Here is a 23,722-nt window from a genome sequence, read left to right on the forward strand (position 1 = left end):
TTTGAGTCTTTATCAGATAGTTTATTTTTACAGAAAATGATGATGATAGTTTTTGTAGGATTTATTTCAAGGTAGATTGAATTGAGATAATGATTGAGTTGATTTTACGTTGCAAAGATATTTTATTTGGGGCTAGAACGACAAGATCGTCGGCAAAAAGGATGTAGTGAAAAGAATTATTATTTATTTCAATGCCATCTGAGGAATTATTATAGAGTTGGTCGAAGTCCCATAGATAGAAATTAAAAAATATGGTGACAGAGGATCTCCCTGAAGTACTCCACGTGAAAGATTTAGAGTAGGGGATAGCGTTTTACCTTGTTTAATTTTTTATAGTATAATTTTCATATAACTTTTTTATTGTAGATGTAAACCCTAGATCAGTGATTCTCAACCACTGTGCCATGAGATTTTTGAAGTGTGCTGCCACTGCGAATATTCATACATAAGCAATGTCAGACAAGTAGTTTAATTGGTTCTACCTTCCTAGGGCATATTTGGACATTTTAACCATGTTACTGCCAGTAGTTACTAAGTATAATATTATTTCAGTTGTAATTTGTTTTTCTATAATATTTCTTTCTTTTAATTTATAATGCAATTGAATAGTTTACATATAAATATTTGTTATATAGTAGAGCATCATTTATCCAAATCAATTGGGGACTGGGGTTGTTCACATAACTTATTTTTTTGGATAACCGATTATGTATGAAAAAATATATTAACCTATCCCATGTTGAAATTTTTTCCATTTTGCGTGTCGCTTTGCATTGAATTTTCGTCGATGTTAAGCCTAACATAAACTTTTTAAAATAATATTCGTGGCTATTGTATCATTAAAAATTATTTCTTTATTTTTTACAAACAAAATAAATATATTGTAAAATATAAAAACAAAAAAATTATACTTTAGAAGTTAATCTAGTATCAAAAACTCAAAAACGTTTGATTCAGCACAACACACAGTCCTCAGAAAAACACCACACAAAAGTGCCAGTGCTGCCAGCAAAAACACACACACCAACAACAAAAAATATTGGAGTAGCCAAAGATATAGCCAAAGATTGCAGTGCAACAGCACTAGCGATAATTTAAATTTGCCAACAGGAATGCTTTCGGTTAACCGACATTTCGTGTAACTGACTTTGGGATAAACGGTGCTCTACTGTACTTTATTTATACTATTATTATAATTATTCTTATTTTAAAACGTGATGAGCATTAAACTTCAAAAATTGAAATTCATATATTAGATGAAACTGTAAAAATTGAATAAACTCATTGAAATATTTTTCAGGTATCCACGAATTAATAAAGAAAGTCTTTTGCCTATTGCAACATCCTTAGATGACTCAGATCTTGAAGCGTAAGAAAAATTATATTCCATAATTTTACTATAATTAGTTTTAAGAAAATCTTATTCTTTTCCCTTTCAAGATTTTAAATTACTTTCTGTAAAAATAGTAAATTTTAAACAGAATTTTTGAATTGCTGTTTATAAAATTTTTGATATTTTGAAAAATTAAAATGTAATAAGTTTATGTAAATACTAGCAGTGCTTCACTTGACCACCTTCTGCAGCTCAACTCCAGCATCTCAGCAGACTGGACAATGTAGTTTGTGGCAGTTTTATTTTTGTACACTGGACATAGCTTGGTTATACAGTTTTTCATTAAGTGGTATAGCTTCTAAATAATAATAATCATCTCCAGTCCTAATTCTCTTTGCTGTATTTTGAATTTTACTTTCAATCAAACATTTTAATGATTTTTTTTTCCTCCTTTGTAGAGGAATTTATATAGCATTTTTGGCAAATATAAGCTTATGTTTAAAAGTTGATTGACAAGTAATATAGTAAATTGAATATTGAATACAATTAAATGCTTGAATAAATTTGGGTCTGTGGTATTATTGTTTTTAGGTTTCATGTAGGTGATGCCATGAGTAAGAAATTTTGGCATGTTATGTGGATTAATGATGATGTGTGTTAGGTGTTTAGCTAGTTCATGGTGCAGTGATGTAAAATTTTTGTACCAGAAATTATGAATGTTGTCTACACCAGATGTCTTCCAGTTGTGTGTTTTATTAACAGCATAGTGGATGTCGTGTATATTTATTTCAGCACGGCATAGTTGGTATGTTGTGCAAGTTTTTGTTCTCCTCCTCGATCCAGTCTGCATTAGCATTGTGTATGATAGCACTGGACCAAAGAGAAGACCAATAGGTTGTGAGTTGTTGTTCTGTTGGTTTGCCACTATGCTGTGTATCAGTGTTTGTTTTGTTACCAATTTGTCTGTAAAAGAGTTTTTCATTGTTTGTAAATAATTTATTTTGTTGTTTTTCGTAGTGAACATGTTTTGTATCGCTTGAGTTTACGTGCTTCAGCTGCAAGTTTTTGTTTTAGTATGTTGATGTATTTTGTAATGTGAGTTTTGTTGATGATCTTTGTGTGTGTTTTGATTTTCTTGAAAATGTTTTTGAGTTGTTTCTTTAATTTGGGTGTGATGTTGTTTTTAGTGTATTGTGTCAGCCTGCCTAATTGCTGTCTAATATTATTTATTTATGTTTCTATTCTTTTCTGCCAGGTGCCAGGTAGGCTTGTCATACAATTGTGTTTTGTGTGTGTCTGTCTGTGATTATATTTTCAGTCCATGGTGTGTCACTGCTGTGACTGCTCCAGCATAAACTAATGTATGAATATCTGAGTGTAGAAATTGAATGAATGTAGTGTGGTAGTAGGTAATTGTTTACATAATTTAATGTTTTCCCTACTTCCTTTGACACATTGCTTTTTGGTATTCGTGGTCTTTGTGTGGGATCTGTACCTGTATATTTAGTGAGTGTTTCCTGAAATATAAATGAGAGCATATTAACTAAATCTATGTCTATGTTATCAGTGGTGGATGAGGAAGTGTCTGTAGTATCATTAGTGGTAGTTGTGTGTGTGCTGTAATCAGTGCTTGTTGCTGGATTATCCTGACAGGTTACATGATCTTCATTAATGTTAAATGTTTCTGCCTGTTGATGTATTTGACCAGCAACCTGTTGTTTGATAAGTTCAAGTGTTGTTTGTGGGATAAGATTTTTGTGCATAATTGTTCTTTTTTGATCAACAACCCTTTGTTCAGTGACATTGAGATGAGGATATTGTTGTCGGTATGCTGTCATGTTTGTTTAGAGTTTTGTGATTGTGTAGTAAGTACGGATGATAAACTTGTTTATTTCTATTGTCCATTTCATTCATTGGTGTGGTTTTCCAGCCTTTGTGGTCTGTGGATGCATTGCCACAGAAACACCAAGGCTAGGTTGGTTCCTTAAATCTCTTGAGGGCATTGCAATAGCATGCTTGGGCTAGTGCTGCTTTTGCCATCAGTAACCAAAGGAGACTATGGCATATTTTTCGAATGTGAGCCTTTGCCTACCCCATACACATGGACCTTGTTGTTAACCTATGCGATGTCCGAGCCAGTATCAAACTTAGATCTGATTAATACCATGATAAATATCTCCAAAAATATAGTGGGTGTGGTCACTCTTAGCTTTTTTTCTCCCCCATAGATCTTACTGGCATTGGTGTTCCTACTAGGAGCTTGTGCTCCAGCCTGCATTGCTCTATGTATCAGTAAAATTATTGGGCTCTTCCACCACAACCAGGTGGTGACCTGGTTGTGGTGGAAGAGAGTATTATTATTGTGTTGGGTTTAGTGGGTAATACTCGGTTTAAACCGGTGGCTGTGTTCTATGCCGGACCAGAGTCAAGGCATAGCAACCAAAACAAAACTAAAATTAAATAAGTGTGTCAGTGTCAGTGTCTGTATTCAGGAATTTCCTAATAATGTGGCATGTATTCAATATAGTGGCCTTCTGTAGTGTGATGTATGTATTTCTATTCAATTGTAATGTTCCCAGGCTTTTGTGTAGTGTGTGTGGTATCACACCTGTACAGGAGAGAACAACAGGTACAATAAGCACCCTTTCCATCCTCCACAAATGCCTTATTTCCTGGGCAAGTTCTGTGTACTTGCTAATTTTTTCTGTGCATGTGTTTTGTACATTGTGAGTGTTATTATTATTATTATTATTGGTGGATTGTGTCTTAATGAGTTGATACTGGTGCCTACTACTATGCTGGGCCTAGATTAAGGCATACCTAACAAAACAGACTGTTGTTTTGTTTATGTACGTATGTATCTGTATTTATGAATTTCTTGACTGTTACATTTTTTATATAACTACTTTCTGTAATGTAATACATGCCCTATTGTTAAGACCTAATGTTTTTAGAGTTTTCTGTAGTATGTGTGTAAGAGATGATGACTATAGGCATGATAGACATCTTATTTTCCACAGGCATTTTATTTCATGGATGAGTTTTAAGTATTTACTAAAATTTTTTGGTTTATTTTGAGTTAAGTGTTTGGAACAACTATGTCTATGGTATATGTAATTTTTGTTTGTTAATGAATATTATGTCTGGTCTGTGATGATTTCTTTCTCTCTCTAATCATGACTAGTCTTAATATGTTGTATGTGATATCTAATATCTAAGATTATTTGCAATATATATATATATTTAACATAATATGATATACAGTCGCCCCCCCTATAACGCGGGTTCATATAATGTGGATTCGTATATCGTGGCAAAAAAAATTTTGACCATATTCATATAAAGACACTAACAGAGACTCGTAAAATGCAGTAAAACATCATTGCCGACTCGTGTTGCGATAGGATTGGTCAAATCTGGACCAATAGTAGACGAGCAGCTGAACTACTTACACGCTACTGAGAGTTTAGGCTGGTAAGTTGAGTTTACTATCGTCTGTACAGTATACAAATTAGGTACTGTAAGTCTAATACAGTACTGCAATTTTATACATTTCTTGTGAAAAAAACATTTCTTATTCAACGGCCATAAAAATTACTTCTATTAATGATGTCTCCAAAGTTCAACGAATTTTTCGCAGAAAGATAACTTATCAAAAAACGCGCCTGCCATTTGGTGCGCTGCTCTGCGACGAGAACAAGCTTAAGCAATGGCGTGGTCAAACGGTGCACACTCAGTAAGTAATCCTACAATTTTTTGTTTATAGCATAGTTTATACGGATTATTCCCAAAAAATTATACGTGTTTTGGAAATGTCGAGTCAAATTAGTCTGAATTTTATGGAAAAAACCTTTCAAACAGCTGTAGTCTGTAAACTGCACATGTGCCGGACTGTGATTGGCTCATGTATTTAAGGATTCCTACAACGTAAAATTTTTATAAAGTGGAACGTATCTACCACGTTATAGGGGGGTCGACTGTATATATATAATATGGTACTTTGAAGTCAAAATATATTTGCAAATCCAATAGTAGTGTAAAGTACTGTGTGCCGGAAATAGCCGTTACCTAATGGGTACTTTACACGGATTCGCGTTAATGTGCCAGGCCTGGACTTTAAGCATGTGTCGGATTAAATAATGACAAAGTTAGTCAATAACAAATCGTATATTTAATAAATATTCTAGTAATAACTATATACAAAATTTAGTAAAAAATCAAATAACAATTTATTCAATGAAAGTCAATAAGAATCAACCCGACAAAACTCAAATCAAGCTATTTTCTAACTTAAATCTATTCCCCCTTTGGAACTCGACAAAAAATTCAAAGACTTAACTTATGTACAATAATTCTTATAAATTAAAGATCCTAATCGTCACCTCAATATACTAGGAACCTTTTCCTCAATTCTTAAGACTTTCTCTAATCTTCGATCCACAAATCGAATAACTTCAAAATCGCCTTGGAACTACTTTATCCTATCGGACACCTCTCTCTTTTGCTGCTACGAAGCTCACCATGCTCGTTGCTAACAGAAGCTCACCTTGTCCATCTTCACTTGAGGTTTGGTCTTTATACTGTGAGGTGACGTCACAATTCTGAGAGCAATCACTCCCCTCATTTACATGCTTATTTGCTAACAAATTTTTTTCTGTTTGTCTGGCAGCCTATTTTCCAACAATACTCGCTAACCTTTTACATTATTCTTTTTGACAATTTTTAGGATGTTTTATTCTTTTAAGGTTTAGCAAGTTTCCTAAGTTGTGCTTGTGGGGTCTCCTCCCCCCTTTTCTCGGTGTGGACTTACTTTTCTCTGCTCGGGAGCACATGTGTGCGCGATTTTTTTTTCTACAGCACTTTTCTCTTGTTGGTGATTTGGTTTCTCTTCTATTTTTAAGTTTGTAAGGTAAATGGTGAGGAAACCTTCGTCCTAACAAAACATAAGCCCCAAACAAAAATAGAATAATAAGCAAAAATAAAAGTAACTAAAAATAACACTTGCACTTGGTTCCTTACAGTAGTAATATCTTAAAATCTGTTTCCTTTCTCTAATTAATAGTGATTCCCAACTAGTATGCTGCAAGATGAATTAAACTAAAATGACAAATTTTAAAATATGTAAAAAAATAAGATATATTTCTATGCTTTATTTACTCGTAGATGCTTTAAACTTGTTTTAGACAGATTTCACTATATATGCAGACAAATTGTGTTCTGTGCAAGATTTCAATAAGAATTTAGAAGAATTGCAGTAAATGCTCTTTTGATTGCATGATTGTTCCCTCCTCTGTAACTTCCGGCTAATTGTCAACTTATTTTAAAATTAATTTGCAATAACTTCCAAGCATTTCTAATCAGTTCAAATATATTTTTAACCTATTATATAATAAGTAGATCATTTTTGTACAGTAATTGTGCAAAGTTTATGATGATGATATTGAAAATGTTATTTTGAGTAATTAAATGTAAATAATTTATAATTAGACAATTAAAGTTTAATTTACATTGTGCAACTGCTAATTACCCATAAATGAAAAACAAATGAGGAAAAAGTAACTTACATGAGCATTTTTGTGTAGCAGGGGATTCCCAAGTAAAGAGAAAATATAGGAAATGCTTGTTTTTACTATGAATTTTAACATTAACTGAAACAATTGATTAAGCTTAAATGTCTTGATTTCATAAGTTTGTGTGAAATGTGATAAAATGTTGAAAATAAAAAGGGAGATTTTCTGTCAGCATGACAAACCATGGATTAATGTTAATATCAGGTTACTATATAGACATTAAATTAACTGATATATAAAAAATCAAATTAAAGTAACTGAAACCAGCTCTCACAAATGTATAAAATACTTTTAAAGTGCTTGCAATAAAAAAATGTACATATAACGCCAACCTCAGTGTCTTCTCCATTTTATTTTATTATAAAATATATATAAGCATTCCGAAGCCTGATATTTTAGTAATATTTCAGATGACTGCCAGATTAAATCGGGCTATTTTACTGTTATTATTTTTAATTAAATTTTAAATAATTTGGTACTAGAGGTAGTTCTTATGTGACATCTCTCATTAAATTTAATAATTATAATTAATATTTATATTCTGGAAGAAAAGAATCAGCCTGGAGCTGGAATTTAGAATTTAATTAAAAATTATTAGATTTAGATTTTAATTTAAAATAATAGCGGTAAAGTAGTGCAATTTAATCCAGCAGTCATTTGGTATATTGTAAATTATTTAAGAAAAATTAAAGTTAAGTTTTTAAAGATTTAGGTGATTTAAAATTTTTTGCACCTAAGTATAAATTGAATAAAATTTTAATATAAAATTAAATTTGGCAACTATTACAGATTTCTTTGAGTACTCCTTGAAAGTATAGGTAGTATACCATAGGTTGGGAAATTTTGATTCAGAGGCCTTTGCTTAGAGATCAGACTTCTGAAGTTCTTTCTCATTGGGTGCACAATGGACCTTTTTTGCTCAGTATGTTTGGCTTAAAAGCTCTCACCTGTACAATAACATTGATAGTAGAATGAACAAGATTTTGATTTTGAATGAAAGTAATTTCAATTAACAAAAAGTTTATTAAGTCCATTGCAATCAACCTGTTGACAAGTTCCATATCTAATAATAATGTGATGCAGCCTTTGCATGATTGTAGTTTTGTGCTGAGAGTAAAAAAAGATTAAGAAATGCTGGTGTAATGGATAATAAAGAAATATCTTAGTAATATGAAGAATTTTGAAGAAACTTTGTTTAATTTGATGAAAGATGTAAGTTTTATTCTTTCATAGATGGTATCCACCAGGACATGGAGATTTTTATGATGCATTTAATAATTCTGGTTTACTTCAACATTTCATTGATGAAGGAAGACAATTTTGTTTTGTTTCTAATATTGATAATTTAGGTGCTACAGTTGATATAAGTATCCTTTTTATTACTAATTATTATTTTTAATTTAAAGTTGTAGTATCATTGTACTTTATATAGAATAAATGAAAAATGTAATTGAAATAATTTAAAAATTAAAATTGTTTAAAAAACAAATTGAGGCAGATCTTGTTATAAATTTTACTTAATTTTTGTGTACTAGTTTATAGTACAATTAAGTAAGATTTATAATTGAAATATATGTCTGAGGGGCTGTAGTGAAGATCCATAGTGGAAGTGTCATCATAAAATTAGACCATCAGAGGCTCCTAGTTTTTATAACAATGTGGAAATACAGAAATATATAATACACATTATGTATTATATATTTCTGTATTTGTTTTCAAGTAACAATATTAAGAATTTTAAGATAATAAAATTGCAATAAAATACGAAATAAAATAAATTATTTTTTCAATTTTTAACAAAGGACCCTGCACAATCTTTATGGGTTTTGCCCTTCAGTGAAATTGACTGAAATTTTAGTTTATAGTTTTTGACAAACTGATGAAAAGTCTTATTGTGCACATAGCTTGAAAATCAATACTTCTTATCTTAGTCATTTGAATATATGGGAATTTTATATACAAGGTTGTAATAAGTCTCTTTCCAGCCAATTATTTCAAAGTAATAGGCAATCACTGTAGATGGAAAAACTACATTTAATCATCTTTTAATGTACAGGTATACCTCGCTTTACGTCGGTAATTGGTTCCAGGAGAACGACTTAAGTCGAATTTACTTGTCTCCAAATCTACTTGTCACTAGGCTAAACCATAAATTGCCAATTCCGATTCTGTATTTTATTTATTAATGCATTTTTAATAATGTATGGTTAATAAGGATCTATTTTAAGCTTACAAACAAATAAATTTTAGTTTTTAATATAGTACAGAAAAAAAGTAATCTAAATTTACGAATGCATGTACTGTAAATACAGTACATACCTGTAAATGTATATATTTTAATATGATTTTATGTGCTTTAAACATTTTTCTAGTGATATTACGACTTCAATATTTGTGGCGGACAGACGTAAAGTCGAATAAAATGACTTAAACTTGATTTTTATTTTTCCATATACTTTTTTGACAAACGACGAATAATTGGGAATGACGTAACTTGAAACGACGTAAGTCGAGGTATACCTGTATTCCAAAATGTAAAATATGATCCTGGGACAGACTGCTAAACATAACAGGAAACTGTTTCACTGCACAACACAATTGCAATATAGATGTGATTGAATGTGCAGTTATGTTAGCAATGATGTGATATGAAAATGATCTGATGTAATAGAAAATATCAAAATGTCATTAAATAAAATGGTGCTAAACTAATCACCATGTCTCCTCTAATTTAAACTTAACTGTACAGTCAATCACTTCTGCATCTCAATTATATTATTCAACAATGTGCTGCTACTGTAAGGTAGCCAACCCAGTGGAGAAAAGGGGCTGTTCCCACTTCACGGCACCTGTGTAAGGTACTGCTGTCTCATAGATGGGATCTATTAGTCCCGCGTCAGGATGAACCTAAGGGAAGGTTGTATGTGGGCTGTGACGGAGGAGGCAAATGATGACAAGTGTTTTACACAAGAAAGCCGTTTATTTGTTAACATTTATGCTTACATTGACAATTGACAATCCTTTGCTAGGGTTCTTCTCGTCGAAGATACGGAGAGGCGAGAACTTCGGCGTCTGTCTGGCCTCAGGGCAGACGAGATGAGGTCACTGAGCAAGGTGGACAGTCGGAAGGAGGAAGCGGTGGAGTCCAAAGTTTTTGGTGGCAACACACCACAATTTAAATCATGACCTTTTGTGGACTACGGAGGAGACCCTTCTCTGACCTTAAATTTCAGATTTTTATAGTTTTTACTCCCACTATTCGGACTTCTGATTGGCCCCTCGTCTCCTTCTTCGCTTCTCAATTGGTCTCTCTTGTTTTGGGGAAAACTGAGACCGACTCAGGTCACGGGAAAAGTCTGATTCCAGGTGTCTGCTCAACGCCGTTCTGTCGATTGTTCTTGGGGATTGTTGACAAAATTACAAGACTCGTGCTCATAATTTAGCTCCGTTACTCGCGATTTCTGTCATCTGGGTACTTGAATGATCATATGCAATGATTTATCTCTCTTAAATCTTTCCCTCTTTTCCGAAATTGTTTCCCTAGATTAATTGTTTATGAGCGCTGGGGTCAAAGTTCTACCTGCATATGACCACTTGTCTCTGACTTATAACTTTTCATTCTGATATTGACAGTTCGTTTAACATGTGTTGGAGTCATCCGAGACTCATTGTCTACATTTTGTGCCGTATTGTTTAAGTTATGGGATTTTCCTCTCCCTCTCATATATAATCTATCGTTATTATTCAATCATAAGAACACCGCAATTTACATGATTTTGGACATCGGTTGGGTCCTCAAACTACTACTGTGTATTTTAAAGTGAAGAATTTTCCTGTCATATTTAAGTCTGTGTCCCTTCTCTATATTTTGGAATATATTAAAAGATAATAGTACTTAGTTTTTTCCATCTACAGTGATTGCTCTATTATTGTTTAAAATACAGTAGACCCCTATGACATGGGTTCATATAATGCAGATTCGTATATCACGGCAAAAAAATTTCAACCATATTCATATAAAGACACTAACAGAGACTCGTAAAATGCAGTAAAACATCATTGCCGACTCGTGTTGCGATAGGATTGGTCAAATCTGGACCGAACTACTTACACGCTACGGAGAGTTTAGGCTAGTAAGTTGAGTTTACTATCATCTGTACAGTATACAAATTAGGTACTGTAAGTCTAATTGTAATTACAATGTAATCTAATTGTAATCTAAGTGTAATTACAGTACTGTAATTTTATACATTTCTTGTGAAAAAAACATTTCTTATTCAACGATCATAAAAATTATTTCTATTAATGATGTCTCCAAAGTTCAACGAATTTTTCGCAGAAAGATAACTTATCAGAAAACATGCCCGCCGTTTGGTGCGCTGCTCTGTGACGAAAACAAGCTTAAGCAATGGTGTGGTCAAACAGTGCACACTCGGTAAGTAATCCTACAATTTTTTGTTTATATCATAGTTTATATGGATTATTCCCAAAAAATTATATGTGTTTTGGAAATGTTGAGTCAGATTAGTCTAGAATCAATGAATTTTATGCAAAAAAATCTTTCAAACAGCCATAGTCTGTAAACTGCATACGTACCGGGCTGTGATTGGCTCATGTATTTAAGGATTCCTACAATGTGAAATTCTTATAAAGTGGAATGTATCTACTGCGTTATAGGGGGTCGACTGTAATTGGTAGACCTTTGTTACCACCCTGTATATATACCTCAATATATTCAAACAGCTGTAGAAGAGAATTAGCCATTTTCAAGCTTTGTGCCTATTGACTTTCCATTAGTTATTCAAGAATCATAACACTAAAATTTTGGCCAATTTCTTGAGACCAAAACCCATAAGGATTTTATGGGGTCCTTTTTAGCATTTAAACTATTAGTGATTTTAAATATTGTTATATTAATGGCAGATGGCATGAGATGTGTTATTTACACTAAAAATGTGTGTTTTGGAAATGAATCATCTACATCACTTATATAATCAAATTTTTAGCATATAAGACATCAATAGATAAGATAAAAAATTTCTTAATAAATTAATAGATATATTAAACTTTTTGTTAAATCCTACAAAAGAACCACATCCGGAATTTCTGATGGAAGTAACTGACAAAACAAATGCAGATGTAAAAGTAAGAAAAATGTTTTGTTAACTCTATTGCCAATGTATTATTATTTCTTATATTTAAGTTTCAAAGTCGTTACCAATATTGGATTAATTGATATAATCATTATTCTGTTATTTTAATAATCTCCTATTATTGTAGAAAAGTTAGCTGAGAAGGTGTTGATTAATATTTTGATTAATAAAGAACTAGTTGAATATTTTGTTACTTTGTTTTAGATATGAAATATGTAACTAGTTGGAAATATGTTCTTTGTATGATAAAAATTTTAATGATACAGAACTGTCAAAAAATATTGGAAAAAATAATATCTGTGATATTCAATGTTTCTTGATTTTAAAATTAACCTACTTAGATAGTAGCACATAATATAATACATGATAATTCAAGGATTTATCATACAGGAAGTATATGATAAATCCTTGAATTATCATGTACTATATGATTTAGAAACACAATATTTAAAGGACAGGGAGCTTCAATTAAATTAGCACATAATAGTTAAACTGAATATTGTAGAAGACTTAGACTTGACATTCTAAATAAAAGTTGATATATAATGTTAAATTTAGACGTGAGAACATTGAAAACTAAAATTTACTATTTGATGTTTACAGTCAAATCTAAAAATTAATTTATTTCTAATACAGTAGAGCGTCGATTTTCTGAAAGTCAATCATCCAAAAGAATTCCAGTCGGCAAATTTAAATTTTCGCCAGTTCTATGGCGCTTCAACCTTTGGCTACGTCTTGGGCTACTCAAATATTTTACGTTTTTGATACTAAATTAACATCTGAAGTATAATTTTTTATTATTTTTATATTTTTTAATATATTTATTTTGTTTGTACAAAATAAAAAAATAATTTTTAACGATACAATAGTCTTTGTTAGGCTTAACATCGACGAAAATTCAACGTGAAGTGACACGCAACGGAGAAAAATTTTGACATCGGATATGTTAAACTATTTTTTCGTAGGTAAATCAGTTATTCGAAATATCAGTTATCCGGACAACCCCAGTCCCCAATTGATTCGGAAAATCGATGCTCTACTGTATATAACTTACATATTGATATGGCATACCTATATTCATCTAATGTGTGATTGTTCATTATTGCTAAATGTTTTAAAATTACTAAATTGAAGTTTAAAATAAAATGTATTAATTTTTTTTAAACTTTTCTTTGTTAATAAAGCATAGTTAAAGTTCAATTATTTTTAGATTAGCACTTGATTGGCAGCTAGAAAAGTAAAAAATTTAATCTAATTTTGACATTTAAACGTTTTGATGAATTTTTTTTTCATATTTTAGCAAAAAAATTGAATTAAACAAACACTATATAACATTACATTTTACATTTAATTCTTCTATGGGTGATTAGTAAGTGTAACAAATTTGACTCAAATAATTTTTTTTAATGTGCTATGTTTAGTCATCATAACCATAGTTACTCATAAATTGGAGATGTCTTTATTTTTTAATTATTAAATGCTTTTGCAAATTGTCATTTCACTGCTAATTTACCAAGAAAACAATGTGAATTTGGGAAAATTACAAGTCTTTTTACTCATTGAAAAATTGCTGCTGTAGATTTTAGGTAGATTATTATTTATCATCATATTTTAGTATAATAAATGTATTATTTTAAATACACTTTTTATTATTGTGAAAAGTGCTATTTGAAAAATATTTTTGTACATTACAGGGAGGTACTCTCATAAATTATGAAAGAAAATTAAGGTTACTTGAAATAGCACAAGTACCAAAAGATCATGTAAGTAATATAAATTATTATTAAAATATGTATGCTTATATATACAGTATATATTGAACAAATAATTATAATATAAAATAAGCATACCACATAGAAACCTTAAAATGCAGTCATATTTTTAATTTTCAAATGTTTTTGTCTCCTTTTTTTTTTATTGACCTTCTTCAGGCTGAAATGATGATTTGAATTACAAATTTTGTTTCAAATGAATGGAACATAAATGTGTTTCTGACAAATATAATATTTAAATTATATTTATCTTATTATATAAATACCCCTGCATTTTAAAGATTTCTATCATGATTTGGTTATTTAATACAAGTGCAGTATCCAAAGAAGTATAATACAAAAGTCTTAATTTTTATATTTTTAGGTAGATGAGTTTAAAAGTGTAAAAAAATTCAAGTATGTATTGTTTTTATTAATTATAAATTATATAATAAAGTATTATAATTTTGAAATTGATTTTTATGTTTTATTTAAATTGAATTATAACATTTATGTCCATAATTATATCATTATAAAATGCTTTTTGATCTGATGATAAAATCTTTTGATATTGCTTACAATATCTGTCAGTAACAAACTAAAAGTTTCCATATAGTGATTTTATTTCAGTTTATAAATTTTTTACAGTCTAGATATGAAAAACTGTACTTACACTATTATTTTAAAATGAATAATGTCACACTTTCAGTAAAGGCATGTGGCCTTAGCATGGCTTATTTTATTTCATCAATAATAGAGAAATTAATTATGGCAATTGTTTGGTTTACTAAACATATATATATATATATATTAGTGCTTTTGGTTTCCTTTGTTTTATGTTGTATATTGAGAGTGAAGATTAATGGAAGTAGAATAGTGATATGTGGCATTCTATCATAAATATAACTGGCCTCTGAATATAATTAGATAATTCATTGAAATTTAAAGCATACCTGAACATTATTTTCTAATAAAGTAACACAGCAGTACTTCATGTCTATTTCAATGAAAAATGCACTGTCAGCCTGAAAATATCTAATCATCTAATCACTAAGTCAGACATATCAAAGAATGATAACTTGAGTATTTTAAACCTTTTTCTTGCTTCCTTAACATTATCTCCAAATCTTAATCCAATTTAGGATCTCTAGGATAAACTTCAATGTTCAACAATATCTTTTCAGAAATGAAAATAGCTTCTTGTAGGAATAGATTGATATTCACTTATTTCACTTTTCACTATTTTTGTGGATTCAATGCCATGTCACATTGAAGTCAATTTGAACCAAAGGCAATTTAACATGTCAACAATTCATAAAGATCGTTTTTGGTTAAATCAATATTTTCATAAACATCAGTTAATTTATAATTAATAATTTAACAATAAATGATGCTTAATATAGTATTAAAAAAATATTTGATTATAAAAATGTTTTTAGAATCAAATATGATTTCTTTATATTATATTTGCCATTATTATTTATTATTAATTATTTAATGCATTAAAATTATTCTGATAATTGCAAAAACATTAACCAAAAGTAACCTTTATTGTAAATTTTAAACCTTTAGCAAAATTTATAGTTGTATGTCATAGACCATTTTCAAATGATTTATTATACCAATCTTAAAATATTAGTCATATGCAGACATATTCTAATTGACATTCTCTTCATTGTTTTACTTTTCTTTCATAGTTATTTTTTTATATAATGTGTAGTACTCAATGAAAAACTATTAGACTATTAGTGAATCCATTATTCTTTTTTGGAAACTGATTTACAAATTAAAAAAACAGAGAAATAAAGTAAATCAGCTTGTTATATGAAATAATATATTCAATTTATCAATAATTTAAATAATTTATCTTGCAATGTAAATATACTATAAAAAAAATGAAATAAAATACTAGTTGCAAGAGAATATAAAATAGAAAAGATATACTATAAAAAATAAACTGATGCTGTTTAAAATTTTATTACAGGGGCTGTTTCTTTTTCAACTTTCGTGGTCCCTAAAACAAAGACAAATGTAATGAATCTATTACCAAAAGTTAGGTACAAACATGGTACTTTTCGACATAGACAAATGCCTCAATCTTCATGATGATTATCTGTTGATGAGTTTTAAAACCCCCTCTTCATAGAATGTTGCTGCTAATGACTTGAGATGGGCCCTAATGTTGTTTTGAAGATTGTTATTGGTCTCAAACCTCTGCCTTCCTAGCCACGTTTTCAGTTCAGGAAAGAGGTTCAAATTGCTCGGCACTAAATTGAGGCTATACGCTGAGTGTTTAAAGGTGGTGAAGACTTCCAAGATTCATGTAGCTGTAGACCTGTGTTTTCATTTATTCATTTGTTATTTTTTATTTTTATAATTTCTAAGTGTTCAAATATTTAACTATCTTTAAACATATTTTCTTTGTGTTTCTGGAGTTTAGTATTAACTTTTATTATTTTGTATCCATTTTGGTTGTAGTGTTTATCAACTGTGGATTTAGCATCATTATTATATTTTATTACACAGATGTACTCTGTGAATCTTGTTTGGAGTTTCTCCTGGTTTCATCTATATAAATGTGGGGTACTGTGCATTGTAAACAATATTGCTTTTGTTCAATATTCCAGTTTGTGGTATATTTTCTTTATTTTTAATTTCCTGGATAAATGGTTATGTTGTTCCAGTACTAGTAGAAGGTCACTTTCCCTAACTTTGCTTACTGTTTTTTTCAAATAAACCAGATACCTAAGTCATTTTAACAAATTTCATAACTTTGGTATTTTCATTTTTCGGTTTAGCATTTTGACTGTTTTTAACCAATTATTAATGATATTTTTACTGTAATCATTAGCTTTTGGTCTTTTTAAATTCCTTATTTAAGATTTTACTTCTATCTTATTATTGATTTCATGTATTATTATATGGTAGAGCCATTAATTAAATTACAGATTGAGGGAAATAAAACTAAATTCATTATTGCTATGAAAACAATTATTTTTCAGCATTATCCTACTCACATTTAGGCACTTATCCCTTTTTTTTATGAGTATCTGAAAGCTTGCAGTGTAGAATTCATTTGGTTGCTGTCAGAGCCAAGTAGTGAGTTCCCTCTTTAGTGTCATCATTGGGGAAAGCATTTGCCTGAAAGATGATGTTTAAGGAAGCCAAACAAATAGAAATATCACTAGAAGCAAGGTCAGGACTATAGAGGGATGTTCTAGGACTTCCCATTCCAATTCTCTGAGTCTGTAGTCCTAATGGCAATATGAGGATGCATGTTGTCATGCAGCAGCAACATGACTTTTGTAAGGAGTCTTGGTTGCTTTCATCAAATGACAGCACAGTTTTTTTGAGAATGTTGGTATAGGATTTGATTGTTAGTCTCTCCATGAGGCTGGAATGCAGTAAGCAGTATGTCTTGGCAATCCCAGAAAGCTATCAACATTACCTTTCCAACCAGTGGTCACCTTAAACATTTTTGCTCTCTGGCAACATGGAATATTTCCACCATCTTTACATAATTCTATTAACTGCTAATAAATCTCAATAAATTTGGCTCGGAGGGTGCATAAGGTGCTATGCCTTGGTAAATTTAATAACTACTAGCAATCAAAACCACAAAAAAACTGCATCTAAAATAGTATAATAGAAGCCAAGTTCTTCACGATAAGCCTTAATTTTGTCCCTCTCCCCCAAAGGGGGGAATTTTGACAACTATATAATATACAAGTTTGGACATGTGCACTGTGTATCTCGCCGACCACGCAACTGCGCTGTGCAGTTACCTATCTTGTATATGTATGCATCTTGATAAAAGTTGAAATATCAAAAATTAACCATTCAACAGTGAAGGACAGATATATCCGTCCAGGGTGATCATGTGGCAGTGGTGAGGGATGGATATATTCATTAATTTCTTTTGGGATTATCGCCAAAAACTACTGCAAAAAAAAGAGATTTTTCTTTACTAGACATAACTGTTTACAAAATCTTTTTCCAAAACAGTGATGAGAAAAAACATGTGGAAAAATACTTTAAAAATTTTCCACATTTATTCTCCACTACTTTGGGGTAACACCATACCCGACTATCCCACTACTGAAAGGTTAATAATAAAAAAATAAATGCTCGTCTGATAAAGTCAGCATTCAATTTAAAACTTTTGCATGTCTCAAATATTTTATAGTGGCATGTTGTTTCCAATAAGAATATGTCACTGTTATCTAAAGAGAACCTAAAATTTTATGCTTGCTTCTGTCATATTGACAGCCTTTTAAAACAATAGTGAATGCCATACACATGTTAAGAAGGGTGATGAGGAAGAGGAGTGTAAGATTACAGCTTGTAAATCAACTTCCATGCAAAGGGAAGGATTCTACATCATGAAAATTTATAGTGGAATTTTTTCTGGTGACCTTGTATATATAAGGCAGTTGGAGATATACAAGGCTTCCAGAATAAATGCCATTATAAATTTTTGTGATTGCATGGAAGTTAATCTACAAGCTGTAATCTTACATACCTCTTCCCCTTTCTGACATCACCCCTGTTAACATATGTATGGCAGTTCTTGTTTTAACAGCTGCAGTGGCCAGTTAGCTTGAAAATGCCTGTTTAACGCAGTTGAAAACATTGGCTGTCTTACATTTTTGTGCTGGATATTTGTTTATTTTGCTAATTTTTATTAAGTATAACCAGTTTTTGAAGTTTTGTTTATTAACACATAATATTTATCTGATAACATATAACCAAAACAAATTAAATATATATATATTTACAGAATTTTTAATACAAATAATCTATGGATAAATTTGCAAAGCATATCAACATTAGTGAAAGAAGGGAGACTTGATATGGAGATAATAGTCAATCATAAGGTATTTGATTTTGAATAAAACACTTTTTAGATTGTTAAGAGCACTGTTTGTTGAACATTGAGAAATTTATATTTGAATCATTAAGAAACACTAAGTTTTGAGTTGATGGTTTAGCATAACTAAATCTATATTAATATAAAATTACATTTCAGTATAAAATAAATTGGGTTAAATATGAGATATGTAAGTTCATAAGAGTTAGTTTTATTTCTGCTGCAAAAATATCATTGTTCTGGTTTGCATATTAGTTTAATCCACAAAATAAATATACTTTACTTTTTAGTTTAATTTGTTTCAGAGCAAGTTTCTAATATTTATTGAATGAAATGTGTATATATAATACAGTCGACCCCCCCCATAACGCGGTAGATACGTTCCGCTTTATAAGAATTTTGCATTGTAGGAATCCTTAAATACATGAGCCAATTACAGCCCGGCACTTGTGGAGTTTACGGACTATGGCTGTTTGAAAAGTTTTCTTCCATAAAATTAATAGATTCCTAAACATGTATAATTTTTTGGGAATAATCTGTATAAACTATGCTATAAACAAAAAATTGTAAGATTACTTACCGAGTGTGCGCCATTTGACGATGCCATTGCTTAAGTTTGTTTTCGTCGCGGAGCAGCACACCAAATGGCGGGGGCATTTTCTGATGAGTTATTTTTCTGCAAAAAATTTATTAAACTTTGGAGACATCATTAATAGAAATAATTTTTATGGCTGTTGAATAAGAAATGTTTTTTCACAAGAGATGTATAAAATTACAGTACTGTATTAGACTTACAGTACCTAATTTGTATACTGTACAGACAATAGTAAACTCAACTTACCCGCCTAAACTCTCCGTAGCGTGTAAGTAGTTCGGCTGCTCATCCACTATTGGTCCAGATTCGACCAATCCTGTCACGATATGAGTCAGCAATGAAGTTTTACCGCATTTTACGAGTCACTTTTAGCATCTTTATATGAATACGGTTGCAATTTTTTTGCTGCGATATATGAATCCGCATTATATGAACCTGCGTTATAGGGGGGGTCTGCTGTATATAAATATATGCATATACAATATAAAATGAAATCAGTGGTCAGGAAAATTCTATTTGGGAAATGTACCATAAAATATCACTAAATTAGCAACTATTGTTGTTATAACTTGTAAGCATTAAAGTCTGGATAAATTCAGCAGTTATTTTGGCAATTATTTTTATTTTCTGAAAATAATCTATCTTAATATTGGCTGAATATTAAAAAAAAATCTATTATTTTTAAAACTATTAGAAAATTAATAATTAGGCCATGTCTAAGTAAAATTTCAGTAATAATTATTTTTCCAGTTATAAATCACCTTTTTAATTGTAAGCAAGGTTAATTAATTTATGAATTCTACAGATATAGATTTATAAAAAATTTATTAAAAATTTAATAATTTTAAAGTATTGTTAATTAAATTATTGTATGGAATTTTTATTTAATAATTTATTGCAAATCAATTCTAAGGTAATAAATTTTTATTTTATTTATTCAGCATTTAGAGCATGGCTTAAATGTTGTTCAATTGGAAAGAGCAGCTGGTTCAGCTATGAAAGATTTTGAAGGAGCCATTGGTAATTATGTATATCTCTTTGTATGAATTATCTCTAATGAAGAAGTGTGTGTGGGTGTAGTATGTATACACACACATTTCCTTTACTAGAAACAACTTATTTTAATAAAACCTGTATAAATTACATCTTATTAATTTTAAATATAACAAACAATTATTTTTGAATCACAGAAGAATCAAAATATTTATTAAATAGAATGTTATAAAATTAACTTTTCTCTTTCAGATATTTAAAATAAAAAATTGTTTGAACTTTCAAACAAAAATGTTTTATAATTCACTTCTAGTGTTTATGTAGCTATTATTATTTTTTAATGATTAGTTTTTTATGTTAATTATATTTTAAATACTATTCATTTGGGAAGTAACTGATGCACTTATTTTTGAGAAACCATTCTAATTATGTGAGTTGAAAATGGAAACTTTCTAAAAATTTTGCCTAACATTGTCTTTTACTTTGCAGTTAGTTTAAAGTAATAGCATTTATGAAAAAGATCCTAACCCAGGCATGGCCAACATACGGCCCATCTAATGAATTTATGCAGTCCGCGATTAATTTTTCAATATTAGCTACTCAAGTCCGAATAGCTCGATGTAAAATTCTGATGCCTAAAGAAAAAAAGAGGTCAACAACTCACTGTATGTTTAGAGTTAATGCTCCATTAAAAATCTCTTAAGTACTGTGTAAAATGTTGATAATGCATGATAATGTAAAAAATGTATCTGTAATCTCCATGTACAATTTAGTCTCTATGGGGTGACAGACACCACAATGAGATCTCGCACCACCTCAAAATCTTCCTAGGGCAGCCTCTAGTTTGGCCTGTGAAAAAAGTTTTCTTTCCAATTTAACCCAGGGGCAAAAACTGTTGGCCACCCCTGCCATAACCTATGTTTTAAAGTCATATTGTCTGTAATTTTTCTACTTTTTTTAAAGTAGAAAAATAATCAGTCTGAAAACTATTTTATTTTATTGCTATATTCTGAAATGAGGATTTGTATCATGTTCAAGATATTTATCCATTATTGCATTATTTTACTACATTTCATGTATATGCTATGCTATGATGTCAGGATCTATGGTTACAACTATGTTCCTGATTAGTATTATGAAGAATAAGGTATCTTTAATTTTGAACAATTTTATAATTTCTGTTTATTGTTATAAGATGATGATACATTATTTTTAATGCCAGAATTGTAATTTATTTATAATAATAAAAATAAAATGTTTTTGATATATTTTAACTCTGATACTTTCCTGAAAAGTCTAATCTTACAATAATATAAAGATTTTGTTTTATGTATTAATTATTATTGGTTTTTATTTTTACAGTTAAGAAATTTATATATAATAATTCATAATAATTCTTAATCATAGTCAAGTCTTGATATTTTATTACAGTAGCTTGTATTTATTTTAAGACAGGATAAGGAATTAATAGTTTTTATTGTTCTAAATATTCAAAACATTAAAAATTAGTTTATGTAGATTATTTGTACTATTTTTTTTACTGAAGATAAAGTAGCAATCCCAGAAATGTATTTGTTACTGATTTTATATAACAGCATTGTTCATTTTAGTAAAACGTTTTAAAAAATATAAAATATTTTATTAGTCTGAATTACAGTATGCACAATACTTCATATTTAAAAATTGAAATAAGCAGTTTAATAGTAAGTTTAATAATTAAAATAATTAATCTTTTTATATTTCAGGTATAAATGTTCCAAGAAGTCGTTTTCTTCCAGTTAAAAAAACTTCTGATCTTCTGTTAGTAATGAGTAATTTATATCATATGAGTTATGGTTCATTGACAATGAATTCTTTGCGTGCATTTCCTACTGTTCCTCTAGTTAAATTAGGTGATAATCATTTTTCAAAAGTAAGTTAATATCTTAAAATTGTATTTATTTCTCAATAGAAATTAACATATTATAGTATTAACACATTTGCTGCTAGTTGATGTAATTTTTGCTTCAAGTGATCTTTGTTACAATGTGCAAATGATGCAATTTTGTATCATCTATATGCTGAAATTTTTTAATAAATGGTGTGCACATTATTTTTCATATGTTTATTACTATCTGGAATTATGAGAAGCAGTTTTGAGATATTTTATTGTTTGGTTTCATAGTTTTCCAGTGAAATATTTAAGCAGACCTATTATTAGATTGAAAACATTTGTCAAAGTTGTATTAAAGTGTGCTGGTGTTAAATTAAGGTTAATGTTTGTATGTGTATGTGAAATATTTAATTATAGTAGTATTTCATTTACTACATTTGAATGCACGTATAAAGATTCTTATTTAATTTCTAAGACTGTTTTGTATTTGTATGTTTTATTTGATTATATGAAATATTTTTTGTTGAATTTTGCAGTTTTTTAAATGTTTATTCTTGTCACCTAAAATTGCTTCAATACTGAGTGTGAAAGTCTTAAAATGCTGGTAGAAAATTTGCCTATGATAACAGAAGTTTTGCTGTAGCAAGCATTTCATGTAATGCTGATATGAGAGCTTTAGTATGTAATTTTACATTAAGCCAGAAATGACATTACTGGGGGAAAACAATTTTGGAGTGATGCTATCTATTCTAAGCACTAATAATGAAGAATGGATAAAAGTCTGCTTTATCAAACCCTAAAAGTAGTTAATTTGTAGTGTGTGATATTATTAGATTTTCAATGAGAAGATACAGAAAATGGCTTACAATAAACTCTGATGCAGTAGTTGGTGCTTAAAAAATGGTGTCTAAACAGTTACCTGACTTAAGTATATCATAATTCTAAGTGGAACTATGTTAAATTTAGATCACAGAATGAAATAGAGGAAATATTAAGAGAAAAAAGATGAGTTGTGAATTAAGAAAGAGCAGTAATTCAGAATTGATAATCCTAGATACGAGGGTAGTCCCAGAAGTACCCAACCTAACAAAGAAGACACAAAAAATTTGGTAAAACATATCTTTATTTTTCAACATAGTCTCCTTTTAGCTTGATACACTTTTTCCAGCTGTACAGTAGCTTCGATCCCCTGTTTATAGTGAGAACTGTCGAGCTTCTCAAAATAGCCATTAACCGCAGACTCCACCTCTTTATTGTTGGCAAATCTTTTATCACCAAGCCATTTTTTTAAGTTTGGAAAGAGAGAACAATCCGAGGGTGCTAAATCTGGCAAATAGGGTGCGTGAGGAAGCAATTTGAACCTTAACTCATTGATTTTGGCCATTGCAATAATGGATGTGTGAACTGGTGCATTGTCTTGATGAAACAACACTTACTTTTTTGCCAAATGTGGCCATTTTTCTTGATTTCATCACTCAAGCACTGCAATAAGTTCACATAATACTTGCTGTTGATTGTTTTTCCTGGGCGCATCCCAAAAAACTGACGCCATGACCTTGCCAGCAGATGGAACTGTTTTCGCCT

At 30.1% G+C, this 23,722-nt stretch overlaps 1 protein-coding gene across 1 annotated transcript in view; it reads left to right on the top strand.

Moving 5' to 3' along the window:
- The window catches only part of LOC111637744 (UTP--glucose-1-phosphate uridylyltransferase-like), a 48,786-nt gene that overhangs the window by 20,021 nt on the left and 5,043 nt on the right, over positions 1–23,722 (top strand). Inside the window, exons 6-13 of the mRNA XM_023383308.1 lie at positions 1,301–1,369; positions 8,137–8,270; positions 11,960–12,048; positions 13,751–13,819; positions 14,193–14,224; positions 18,588–18,684; positions 20,214–20,292; positions 22,011–22,177. Of these exons, the coding sequence (XP_023239076.1) occupies positions 1,301–1,369; positions 8,137–8,270; positions 11,960–12,048; positions 13,751–13,819; positions 14,193–14,224; positions 18,588–18,684; positions 20,214–20,292; positions 22,011–22,177 (736 nt within the window). The remainder of the gene's footprint in view (positions 1–1,300; positions 1,370–8,136; positions 8,271–11,959; positions 12,049–13,750; positions 13,820–14,192; positions 14,225–18,587; positions 18,685–20,213; positions 20,293–22,010; positions 22,178–23,722) is intronic.

Source organism: Centruroides sculpturatus, unplaced genomic scaffold, assembly GCF_000671375.1.
Source record: "Centruroides sculpturatus isolate CEXI.00-Female unplaced genomic scaffold, Cexi_2.0 scaffold1112, whole genome shotgun sequence".
Lineage (NCBI taxonomy): Eukaryota > Metazoa > Arthropoda > Arachnida > Scorpiones > Buthidae > Centruroides > Centruroides sculpturatus.